We start from the raw sequence: 11,841 nt of genomic DNA, 5'->3' as shown, positions 1-11,841 counted from the left end.
CTGGGTTTCAGGATGCAACTGCCCCCTTCTTAACCCCCTGAGCCTGAACTGGGGTCAGAAACCTCCTTGACTATTTCCTTCCCCGATACACAGTCCAGAACAAATTTCCCAAAGCGGTTTCTCAGCCCTTCTTCACCTTGTCCCTTTGCTCCCTGCGGTGGACAGAATAACAGTCTGGACAAAGATGTCCACGTCCTAATCCCTGAAACCTGTGAATGAATGTTACCTAATGAAACTAAAATGGACCTTGTGGATGTGACCTTGAGATGGATGAGTTAAGGTGTGCGCTGAGGTGGAAAGTGTCGTGGGCTGAATTGCACCCCCTCAAACTCACACGTTGAAGCCCTAACCCCTAGTGTCTCAGAAAGTGGCTACCTTAGAGGCAGAGCCTTTAAGGAGATGATGAAGGTAAACTGAAGCTGTGAAGTTAACATGGGCCCTAATCCACTCTGACTGGTGTCCTTATAAGAAAAGGTGGACACACAAAGAGGTAGCAGGGATGTGCATGCACAGAGGAAAGACCATGTGAGGACACAATGAGAAGGTGGCCACCTGCAAGCCAAGAAGAGAGGCCACAGAAGAAACCAAACCTGGCAACCCTTTGATCTTGGACTTCTAGCCTCCAGAGCTGTGAGAAAATAAATTCCTGTTGTTTAAGCTACCCGGTGTGTGCATTCTGTTAAGGCAGCCCTAGCAAACTAACACAGGGAGATCATCCTGGATTTGGAGTGGGGGGATGTAATCACAAAAGACCTTATAAAAGGAGCCAGGAAGGGCAGAGATAGAGAAAGGAGGTGTGATGACAGAGGCAGAGGGTCAGTCACAGATTTGAAGATGCTACACTCCTGGCGTTAAAGATGGAGGAAGGGGCCGTAAGCCAAGGAATGCAGATGGCCTCTAGAAGCTGGAAAAGGTAATGAAATAAGGTTCTCCCCTGGTACCTCCCAAAGGAATACAGCCCTTGATTTTAGCCCCAGAAGACTCGCTTTGGATTTCTAACCCCCATGATTGTAAGAGAATCAATTTGTGTTGTTTTAAGCCACAAAGTTTGTGATAATTTGTTATAGCAGCTACAGGAAACTTAATACACACCCACTCCAACTGAGGCAGTAAGCTCAGTATTGTTTTCTAAAAAAATCTACTTAAAAAAAAAAAGTCTGTGTCCCAAGTCCCTCCCACCTCCATCCCACCCCTTCACAGCTGTGTCTCAGAAAGCCTTCTTCACCACACCAGCCATAAGGCCTTTTCACAGCAAATACTATCAGGATCATTAACCTGTGTGGTACCTCAAATGCATTTTGGGGACCTGGGCTTAGCCAGTTTAGCATGAATGGTTATCCTCTATGCACGGGTAATTTGGCAAGAGGGGTTTGCTGGGCCATGGCACAAGCCCTCCCCAGACTCCTGGACACAGACTGCAGACCCATTCGGCCACACCCCCCTGGGGCAAGCTCTGGGTGTGGCAGGGACAAGACTCCCAGGGTAGTGGGGCAGCTCCCAAGGCCCCCAAAGTAAAGCTGGAACAACTGATAACCTTCCAGTGGTGTACCAGACTGGGTCTGTCTTCACATTATCTGGCTGATTCTTTGTCCCCAGTCAGCAATCTGCCCAGTGTCACTGGCCCCATGGCTGGGAGAGCAGGGGAGCTGGAGGCCCACCTTTTGAGGATCCTGTTCCGTTCCTGTGCCTTAGTTTCTCCTGCCTGGTTAAGGTGGGGTTATGTCAGGCAAGGCCATCTGCCCCCATCTTGGCAGGAACCTTGGTGTTTCTGATCCACAGGAGTTGAAGTCTTAAAGGAAAGGTAAAAACAGATAAAATGTCAAAAATGCAGAAGAGGATTGTGGGAATCGTAAACATGCAGGCAGCCCTGGCACGAGGCTCTGTTGGCTCCGGATGGTGAGACTGGAGTTCTACAACAGGGGCAGGATTAGGTGCTGGTTTTTTTGGGTTTTTTTTGTCGCTTTTTTGGTTAGATACATTGGCTTAGGGACAGGATCCTATTCTAGGGTTAAAGTGGATCTTAAGAATCAACTTCCCCTATGCCCTCATTTTAGCGGTGGAAGGAAATGACTCGCTCAAGGTCACACAGTTTTTTGGATGCAGCACCAGGAGTAACCCAGGTCTTCTATCTCCTCACCAGGCCTCTTCACTGTCTGGGTACCGAGAAAGAAGTGGGAAGACAGGGGTAAATACCCTACGTTTCTCATTTTGAGTTTAAAAATGTATTTTATTCAACTTGGAAAATGAGTACAAATCCCTGGGTATTTTGAGGGGGTCCAGCAGGAAGGGGAAAAGAGGAGTTGAGGCAAGGTAGGGGCATCACAGTGGCTGCCTCAAGTCCCTGCCCAGGTCAGAGGTGGGGGGGAGTGGCTTGAGCAGGGGGCTCAGGTCCGGAGGAACACCATGGTGAGGAGTCCTGGAGAGGGGACAAAGAAAGAGCAGGGTCACGTGAGCAGTCATGGGGCTCAATTAGCTCTCCCCCAGCCCACGCTCCCCTTTCTCTGGGGCCTAGATCCCCAGCCACGACTGTGCTCACCCAATACGTAGGCTGCCACCAACTTTTGTCCCAGGGAGACATGTAGGACTTGAGGCAGCTGGCTGCCAAGTTCGTCCTGGAGTGGGAGCAGCAGGAAGGCCACAGAGACGATCCCCGTCAGCAAGAACAGGAGGAAGGAGCTAGTGGCCAATTGCTGGTGGGGGTCTGAGAAACAAAGCTCATCAGAAGCTGTGGCCCCCAGGCTGCCCAGCCCAAGGGCTCAGGGAGGAGCCTGAACATGGGAGACGTATCTACTTTTCATTGCCCTCCGGGGGCGTGCTGCACGACACAAGAAACTGTCTCTCCTCTGGTCCCTCAGCATTCACTCTGTCTTCACAACCATCTTCCGTGCACCTATCTGACAGGCAGAGACCTCTCTCTAACTCCCATACCCAGCACACAACTCGGTACAGCATTAATTGCTCTATACAGGTTTCCTATTGAACCGAACTGAGCTGGCACATAACAAGAAGTACTGCAGTTAGACCTAAGGAAGAACTTTTTCCTCTAAGTAAAAGTCAGAAACCAGAGAAATTATAAAGTCTTTTTATCCCCCGTACTTGATATAAAATCTCAACTCCTAGGAATTTTTCCACCAAAAGGCAAAAGATTGACCAACCGACCACTTCAAATCCAACATAGCTCATCTGTAGGGCAATGCTAGTTTCTTCCACCCTACAGAACTCAAGAATCCCTATCTCCCAACTCACTCTCCTGAACGTGTTTGGCCGTGGGTGGTGCTGTCCCAGCAGGAGGCCCTGGGTGGGGTGTTGGGTCGGGCTGTCCCTGAAGTTCAAGGGGGTATGCTGGAGCCTTCAGAACCGAAGTGATGTCCTTGCGTCCCACTACTCGGCCCTCAGCGCCCTCCTCAGACAGCTCAATGCGGAAGCGGTCCTGGATGTCATAGTGGCTGGGAATGGGGGCCACGTGGCGAATCACACTGGTTCCAAGGTAGGAGAGAGGCCCATTGAGGGGAAGTGTGTGAGAGGCACTAATCCAAGTAAATCCAGGCCTCCCCCCACAGAAGCCTTTCCCTTAGGGAGCAGACAGGGTGGGGAAAACATGTTAAAGAGGACAAGGTCTCAGACCTAAGGCAACAGGTGGCAGTGACCCCTGGCTTCCATAAGCCTCCCCACCCTCTCAACTCACTCACATGTCAATGCAGGACTGAGGCTTCACATATCCTTCTGCGTCAAACACCCTGTATTTGGCAGGTGCTGTGCACAGGACTGGGGTACAAAGACAAGCAAAGAGACCCTAGACAAGCCCTGCCCATGGCGGGTCACTGGAGTTCCCTCTGCCTTCTACCCCAAGGCTGGACGTGACTCTTCCAGTTCACGAAGGCTGGACATTTGACCCTATCCATCTGATTCCTCCAGCCCACACAGCCCCCCAGTGTCCTGTCGCCAGCCCCCAGATCCCTTGCATGAGGCGCCCATCCCTTTACCTCGGAAGCGAAGCGCAGTTCCTGTGGGGTTATAGAGGGTCAGCAGCTGCCTGGGTCCGCTCCGCTGGTCTGCTCTGAATACTAGATCCGGGGGAAAGACGAGGACCGGGACAACGGGTCCCAAGGGAGGAGGGGCGCCCCGGGACCCCCGGCTAGGGGCCCCCGGGCCCACCAGCTCCTGGTCCTGGGGCGCCCCACGGCGCATGCAGGCTCTGGGCGGTCGGACATCCGAGGGCAGAGCTCAGGGGACAGGGCCTGGAGTCTAGAGCTGGGGGCGTGAGGGGCGAAAGGGGACAAGATGAGCTCCTGGAGCAGGGCCTGGACTGATGCCACCGCCGCCGCCTCAGAACCCCGCTCAATGGGGCTCCCGCAGAGAAGCACCGAGGCCTCCCCAGCTCTTCCCTCTTTCAGCTCTGCCCCAGGTTCCTTTAGACTCGCCCCACAAACCCCACCTCGATGGCCACGCCCACCGCGCTAAACCCGACCCCTCGCAGCTTCCAACCCGGGCCTTCTCTTCAGGCCCGGCTCGCGATCTCCATAAGCCCCGCCCCGCCTCGGGTCCCGCCCCTTCCGGGCGTTCCGGGGCTCCCGCCCCCTCTCTGGCCAGACTCCGCCCGCTACCGCGGCCTCCTGCAGAGCTGCCGTGTACGCCGCCTGCTCTCCGGGAGACCCTGTCTGCGTCTCCGACCCCTCCCTGAGTTCCCGCCTCCGAATGGCCGCTCGTGCTGTGACACCTTGTGGTCAAAGCATCTGCCAATCAGCTTGTGGCCAGACCAAGGATGCCATATTCCGGAGAGTCCATTCTGCACTTCCGCCGTACGACCTCTGTCATTGGCAAGGGCGGCCTCGTTTCCGCCGTAAGTACGCGCCGATTGGTGCGCTTAAAGACCACACAGACCGCTCCCGCCCCCGGCGCCTGCGATTGGCTTGACCCCAGGGGCGTAAAACTTTTGCTGGCGTCTCTGGCTCGAATCCCAGCCCTGAAGTAACTCGGAGAGACTGGAACGGGGCTTCGGGCTGGGCTTTGTTCCTTCCTCCCTACTCTGAGACTGTCCAAATTGTTGGATCTCCCACGAGGAAGCCCTTTTCCTCCAATTCAACTCCAGGCTCTCCTAGAAGCCTCTGCAGCAACCTAAAGCTTGTTTCCCGTTGTACTGGTTGGAGGTTGCTCCCAGCTGGGACTCGGATCTCAGCCCAGCTCGGGCTTGTCTCCTGTTCCTCTCCTTCCTGTAAGGGGCCTGGGAAATCACTCACATTTTTACAGGAAATTAAGATTTGCCAAACGCTGCCACTTACATCATCCCTTCGAATCTTCAACTCCTTTTACAGACGAGGAAACAGCCTGGGTAAGGTGAAGAATCTCACCCTAAGCCACACAGTTAGCAGTGGAGCAAAAACAAAGTTGATCTTATCTGAAAGCCTTCCCGGAGCACCATATCATATGTTCAATAACCCCATACCCATTTGTTCTCTTATCATGCTTCTGTTTTCTTTATAGTACTTACAGTACTACTTGACATCTTATTGTTTCTCTCTCCTCCTGAAGAATGTTCTCTCCTCTCCACAAGAGCAGGGGGTTTGTTTTGTTTTCTGTTGTATCTTCAGCACTTAAAACTGCCTGCCATTTGGAACGAACAAATGAATGTGTGGCTAGGATGAGCTTTGAGACCAGATCTGACTGGACTTAGGAAGAGAATTATGGCTAGAGAAAACAGCAAAGCCCTAAGCCAGAAGTGTACTAGAAACCAGCAACGGGAAGTGAGGTGGCCAAGGTGACTGGAACTGACCAGTGCAAGGGAGACAATAGTAAGAGATGAGGGGGGAGGGAGAATGCAGGTTACCTAGAGCTTTGAACCCACAGTTAGACTTTGGATTTTATTCCTAGACCAATGGGAAATTATAAGAGAGTTTTGAGCAAAGGAGTGACAAGATATGACTTAATTCTTAAAAGATTATTCTGTATAGTAAATGTCTGTTGAATGAATGAATGAAAGCAGGAAAAGAAATTCCCCAAGATGGGCCTCTAAACCATAGAAATGAAGACATGACCCCTTCCTCAGTTAGGAAACATTTATTTGGATAACAAAGGGGACCCAAGGGCTAGGGCTAGGGCTGGAGCTGGCCTGGGTCTCAGGCCAGGGACTCAGCAGCCGGTGCAGGTTGGGAGGGGCACTTCCTCTTGCTTAGGTTGGTGAGGATCTGGTCCTGGTTGGGGCGGTAGAGAACCACAAAGCTTTCTGGAAGAAGTACAGGACCTCTATTCTCTTCCACCTGGCCCATCAGCAGATAACTGGCTCCTGGGGGGAAGGGGAGGAAGGGATTGAGAGCTCCTGTGGTTGCCACCAGTCTTGCAAGGCATCTCCTCACTCACATTCTACACCTCAATCATCTTAGTGTGGCTAAGTCCCCTCCTCCCCATTTCTCCACATCTTTGTTACCTTTCTTCATGGAGGGGCACTGCTTGCAAGGCACGTAAAACTTCAGGGAGGTGTCAGTGGGTGGAGAGGGCAGGTCCAGTCCTCCAGTTTTGTAAGCACCAATAAGACTCACAGTGACGGTGAGGCCCTCCCCTGGGCCCCGAACCATGGACTTCACTGTTGCAGTCACCACTGTGGGAAAACCAGGGTGAGAGATGAGGGAACAGGAGGCCAGGACAGGACTGGAACCAGTAAATGGGGGTGGTTAGAGGAGCTGGAATCAGGGGCAGGAGCTTCTTACCCAAGTTGCTGGCACAGAAGTTGCTCTGCAAGGTGCCTGTCCGCCGGCACTGCTTTGGGCAGGGGACACTGGGTGTATCTAGGAGGAAGGGGGCGCTGTTTGTAGAGGACGACCTACTCAGCAAGTAGGAAGGACCACTTTCCCCATAACAGCCTCATTGATTTTAATTCGTTCAGAGCTCTGTCGAGCTTTGGGTCTCAGCACCCAGTATGGCCACTGGCACGGAGACACAGTGAGTGTTGTATAAATGAATGAAGAACTTTTTGAAACAGCTCCCTTCAGTCCGTGCCACCTTCTTCCGCCTTCCCAGACTCACCAGGGCCCACCGGAGTTGCCTCTGGTTTCTCTGCAGGTGGAAGTCGGGGCTTGGTGGGTGCCTTGACTTTGGGCCCAGTTTCCGGTTTAGTGCCAGGGCCAAGAAGTGGGGCGTCCTTTCCTGGGCTCCGGGCTGGCCCCTCCTCGACAGCGCCCCGCGGCAGGATCCTATAGGAGGCTGAGAAGCCGTCGGCGGTAACGCTGAGATCTGAGACAAACTGTACTAGGAGTTCGTTCCCTTCCGAGGAGATGCGGCTGCAGGTGGTGGGGCATTGGGGGCGGTGTCAGGGTGGGCTGTGCACCGCGGCTCCCTCCCCACCCCGGTGGCCTTTTAACCTCTGCCCTCCCATCAGTTGCACTAGCTTCCCGACTTCGCAGAGCCCCATTAGCCTGTGGACCCCAGCCCAGGGCTAAACTTCCTCTTTGCCCGGCGGCTATCTGCTCCGCCCACCCGTTTGCAGCCCACAGGTCCAGACCTCACCCCTTCCGCTTAGCCCCACCTTTCAAAACTGCCGCGCGGTCCCCTTCCTCTCTCACCTGGGGAAGAGGGGACGCTGGGACCCGCCGCCCACCCAGGTCCCGCCCCCTCACCCTGGGATGGTGTCCCCGCAGAACTTCCCCAGCCTCTTGGCGTCGTCGCTCACGGCTCCGTTGAACACGCTGACCGAGTCGTAGCGGCAGTAGGTGTCGGGCTCCAGGTCAAACTTCTCGAAGGTCAGCGCGATGACCTGGCGGCAGGCCAAGGCAGAGCTGCGCGGCTGGACTCGGGCGCTCGCACCTTTCTCACCGCCTCCTCCCCGCCGCCTCCTGGGCTCAGGCAGCAGCTCCCACTGCCCCCTCCTGCGTCCCCTGAACCCACGCCCCCTGAACTCCCACCTTAATACATTCACACCACAGCTTGGAGGATTACACCCACCCACGGGACCCTGCAGGGGCGTCCGTGGCGGTCCTCCTCGGCAAATTCGTCCTGGCTCACTCTCAAGGGATGGATCTCCATCCCCCATACCCCACCCCCCCGCCACCAGCACCACACAGTTTATGCCTGTACCGTGTACCTTGCTCTCCTAAGACTCGTCACACTTGTAATTTTACATTTTTTGTTTGCATGCAAGCAGGACCTGGGTCTGGTTTAGGTGCCCACCGGCGGTAAGCTCAGTGTTCAGGACATAAAAGTTGTTCAATAAATCTTTGCTGGCTGCATACTGGAGGGCAACGCCTGGGTCCCCAAGGGCAGCCCGGGCAGGGGGTCGGTACCTGGTCTGGGGGCGCGATGATGTGCCAGGAACAGCTGATGCCCGGGGGGTAATCGGACTCGGGCCAGTTGGGCGTGGTCAGGGTTCCCTGGGCCTTCTCCAGCCGCCCCCCGCAAAACTGGTGCTCTGGGGAGGGGAGACAGGAGCGGGGGTGGGTGGCAGTGGAGACCCTCGGTCAGCTTTAGGAGAGCTCTAGGCTGGGAGCCCGGGCAGGATGTCTGGGTCTCAGGATGAAGGGACAAGAAGAAGGGGAGGAAAGCAGGGGTACGTTAGCAGAAAGGGGGCCAAGGAGGAGCGCGGCTCAGGGAACTCTTGGACCTCCGGCGCCCAGGCGGCCTTGGAAGGGGGAGGAGAAACTGGCTGGACATACTCCCTTCTTGTCCCTCCCCGACCCGCGGCCACACCGCGCCTCTTCCCCTGGGAGATCCCATCTCCCCGGCCTGGCAGAAGAGTCTCCTTTGTAGGCTGGAAAGCCCACGCTGTAAGGGTGCCCTGGATTTGGGGAAATCCGAGGCCCCTTTGGGGAAATCCCTGCCTGAAACATTTCAAGGGAGACTTCTGCCGCCAGGAGGGGGTGATGGGACCGCAATCGGGAGCCCAGGGCTGGGCGCAGGGGGCTCCTGGTCAGGGGAACCTAACAGTCCCCTAGCCCTGGGGTGCCCCCTCGTGCCCGTCGGAGGGAGCCCGATTGCGGACGGGGGCGGGCAGTTACTCACCGTCCCAGTAACCCCAGGCCGCCCATTCCACCCGCGGGTCGGTGACCCATTTCCGCCTCGCGCCTGGGGGGGGGCCTGGAAGAGGGGGTGGGTGGGTGCGGGAGGGGGGAGAGAAGACGGGGAGGAGGGACTGAAAGGGCAGTTAGTGAGGAACGTGGGTAAGGGAGATATTGGGGGCCCTAGGCTCTCGGGCGCGGGGAGTCTGGGGCGGAGGTTAGGGCTGTGGGCGGGGCCTGCGCCGGGGCGGGGCCAGGAGAGGGGAAGGCGGAGGTGAGGGAGGTCTCACCAGTGCCCGAGGTGGCCCGCCCGCTGTACCAGAGCAGGAAGCCTCGTCCTCCCGTTCCCTCGTCCGCCGTCATCCTCAGGGTCACTTGGTTGCTGGGAGCAACTATGGGTGCAGGTCGGAAGGTCCCGCAGAAGCGTCCGAGCCGCTGGCCCGAAGTTCCAGACCCAGCAAAGACCTCCAGAGCATCGTAACGGCAGGCCGGGTGCAGCTCCAGGTCGAAGACTCGGAAGGACAGGGACACAGTCTGGCCCTCAGGGACCTGACGGGACCCACAAAGTCAGGCCACACACAGCCCAGGTAGAGGGCATCTCCCCTTCCCCAGGCAGGGGCACAGCAGAAGGCCTGGTCTCTGCAGCCCACCTTGTGGCTTGTGCGAGGGACAAGATGTCTTTGGAGAGATTAGAGACGGCTGGAAGGTTGGGAGTGGAGAATCAGAATCTGGGTACAGGGTGAAGAGCTAAGGTGCAAGGGACTTGTTATTGTGGGACTGATGCCCTCAGTGACCAGAGAAGAGAGGGGAGAGGACCTAGACCAACCCCAGGTTGAGAAAGTGGTGCTGGTGGGCAGGTTAGCAGTCAGGCCTTTGCCTCTGAGACTTTGATAAGGGGTAGTGACCAGAGGGGCCTTCTCACCGTCACTGTCCAGATGCACTCCTTGTTGGGGGGGTAGAGGTTGGGGAAACCCTCACTTGCCACGTAACCTGACTCCCCAGTCACATCCCCTCCGCACAGGAACACGGGTCTGGAGGACAGAAGAGGGGTCAGTCAGGAGTGGAGAGATGGAGATGGGGTAATGGGCACAGAGACTAGAGGAAGAAAGCCCAGGGGAGGAAGGAGAAAGGTCTTTGGGACCCCCAGGGCAGCCTCAGCCGGCCAGGATGGGATTGGGGTGGGAAAGACACCAGCAAAAGATAACGATAAGGAGAAAGTGAGACCAGCAACTCAACCATGCCTCCAGCCCCCCAAGTCCCCACCCCCACCCCAAGAGAAATTCCTGGTCCCCACCCCCACCCCAAGAGGAATTCCCGGAATCCTCCTCTGCCCCCCTTCCTCACTCTCCCCCCTCCCCCTGCCTGGCAGTCGGGGACAGGAGCCGCCTAACTACTTCCAGATGTGGACACAGCCACGAGGCGGTGTGGGAGGGGCCGATGAGGGAACAGCAACAGCGATGGCCCTCAAGTTGAACCTGGAGGCCAGGTCCCTGAGCTCCCACCATTTGCCCTGTCCTGTTCCAGCTAACTGTTTGAGTGTCTGACTCCCAATTCTCCACTCGCTGCTCCCTCCTCCCCCAACAATCTCTAATTCCTTCTTGAAATCCAGATGTCCAGCTGCCAGGCAAGTTCAGTCTTGGCTCTCTTAGGGTCTGTGGGGGGCCAAGGGTCTGGGTGATGGGAAGACTTAAGAGGCTAGAGGACAAAGGGTAGAAGGATGGGAGCGGAGATGACCTGCTAGAGACTATGATCCTGCAACAGAGGGAGAGGACTATGGGACCAGAGAAGGGTAGGGCAGTGGGAAATCTAGGGGGTGATGTGTCAGCAAAAGAACCGGCAAGATCCACAGGCATAACCTCCCAAGAATCAGGGTTTTTGAAGCTCACTCAAGCTATCTGGAAGATGCCAAGAGACCTACCTGGTGTAGTTGGGGGTCTGGCCCTGGGCGAAAGGAAGCAGGGCCCAGGCAGTGAGGAGGGGCCCCAGAAGGGAGGCTGTGGCAGCAGGCAGCATGGCTGGGGGGCAGGCGCTGGGGTCCTCTAGACAGAGGCAGCAGCTGAGTTCAGCAGCGGCAGCAGCGGCAGCAGCAGGATAATCAGTGCCAGATGAGGCAGCCTGGGGTGTGTGGGCGTGGGGACTGGCCAGTGGGGCGGGCGGCGGGGAAGGCGGGACAGGGAGAGTAGAGCTGGGACAGTGGTGAGTCCAGGGACCTCTCTAGGTCTAGGACACATCAATATTGACCTAAGTAGGGGGTGGAACAATGAGGGGCAGAGGCCATAATCCAGGAGTCAAGTCCTGTCATCTGGAACCCTACTCTGTCCAGTGCCCCCGAGCACCCTGCAAATATAGCCTCTGAGCCTTGTGAGAACCCCCCAGCCCCGGAGCCTCCTCACTCCCTGCTTCCTGGGCACCAGAAGAAGTGCTTCCTGAGACTCTCAATCCCTAATTACTCACCCCCTTCCAGGCCACCCTGACCCCAGCTCATTTTTCGCTTCAAATGGCTACTGCCTTCTCTCCACACCTGGGCCAGGCTAGGCCAAGGAGAAAATTGTGCTCATTCGTTTTTCTCTCCCATATATTTGGAGGTACAGGAGAGGGGCAGGGAGGCATGGCATGTTGATAAAGGGAATGTCCCTGTAACTGAGGAAGAGGCAGAAAAAGTAAGGGGGAAAGGACAAATGAGACCATGCTGGCCCAGGAAGTAACAGCAAGGAAGAGCAGAGGGGGGCGGACATCACAGGAATGAGGAAAATGGGCTGGATGCTTTCTGGGGTCAGAAGGAAGTGGCCACCTCACAATGGGGATGAATCTCGTAGACAGAGGATCCAAGCGGGGAAACCAAATAGTATAGGCTGACACA

General features: G+C 56.2%; 2 protein-coding genes across 5 annotated transcripts; both read right to left on the bottom strand.

The window, feature by feature from the left end:
- Positions 1-2,206: 2,206 nt before the first annotated feature.
- On the bottom strand, positions 2,207-5,672 carry MOSPD3 (motile sperm domain containing 3). Of its 4 annotated transcripts, none has more exons than XM_045541458.1 (6): positions 5,489-5,672; positions 3,984-4,251; positions 3,690-3,765; positions 3,247-3,476; positions 2,537-2,701; positions 2,207-2,416 (listed from the first exon to the last, which is right to left on the bottom strand). In XM_045541458.1, the coding sequence occupies exons 2-6, from the start codon at positions 4,186-4,188 to the stop codon at positions 2,385-2,387; spliced, it is 708 nt and encodes a 235-aa protein (XP_045397414.1). In that variant the 5' UTR covers positions 4,189-4,251; positions 5,489-5,672; the 3' UTR covers positions 2,207-2,384. The 4 variants fall into 4 exon arrangements, with proteins under 4 accessions (XP_045397414.1, XP_045397412.1, XP_045397413.1 ...); XM_045541456.1 differs by lacking the exon at positions 5,489-5,672 and adding an exon at positions 4,718-4,851; XM_045541457.1 differs by lacking the exon at positions 5,489-5,672 and adding an exon at positions 4,605-4,687.
- A 363-nt stretch (positions 5,673-6,035) lies between these two features.
- On the bottom strand, positions 6,036-11,292 carry PCOLCE (procollagen C-endopeptidase enhancer). The gene is made up of 9 exons (XM_045541454.1): positions 10,900-11,292; positions 9,904-10,012; positions 9,272-9,530; positions 8,271-8,395; positions 7,608-7,744; positions 7,018-7,271; positions 6,702-6,779; positions 6,422-6,592; positions 6,036-6,280 (listed from the first exon to the last, which is right to left on the bottom strand). Exons 1-9 carry the CDS (start codon positions 10,992-10,994, stop codon positions 6,114-6,116), a joined length of 1,395 nt encoding a protein of 464 aa, XP_045397410.1. The 5' UTR covers positions 10,995-11,292; the 3' UTR covers positions 6,036-6,113.
- Between the last annotated feature and the right edge of the window lie 549 nt (positions 11,293-11,841).

The sequence above is a fragment of the Lemur catta genome, chromosome 2 (assembly GCF_020740605.2).
Source record: "Lemur catta isolate mLemCat1 chromosome 2, mLemCat1.pri, whole genome shotgun sequence".
Taxonomy (NCBI): Eukaryota; Metazoa; Chordata; class Mammalia; order Primates; family Lemuridae; genus Lemur; species Lemur catta.
This window is presented reverse-complemented; position numbering and strand designations above follow the sequence as displayed.

Coding starts and splice junctions, on each gene's coding strand:
- MOSPD3 (XM_045541458.1), bottom strand. CDS start 4,188: ATGCGCCGTGGGGCGCCCCAGGACCAGGAGCTGGTGGGCCCGGGGGCC. Junction 3,477..3,689: donor CCTCAGTCCTGCATTGACAT/GTGAGTGAGTTG, acceptor CCTTGGAACCAG/TGTGATTCGCCACGTGGCCC. Junction 2,702..3,246: donor GGCCAAACACGTTCAGGAGA/GTGAGTTGGGAG, acceptor TTTGTTTCTCAG/ACCCCCACCAGCAATTGGCC.
- PCOLCE (XM_045541454.1), bottom strand. CDS start 10,994: ATGCTGCCTGCTGCCACAGCCTCCCTTCTGGGGCCCCTCCTCACTGCC. Junction 9,531..9,903: donor AGTGCATCTGGACAGTGACG/GTGAGAAGGCCC, acceptor GGGTCCCGTCAG/GTCCCTGAGGGCCAGACTGT. Junction 6,780..7,017: donor GGCAACTCCGGTGGGCCCTG/GTGAGTCTGGGA, acceptor CCTTCCTCCTAG/ATACACCCAGTGTCCCCTGC.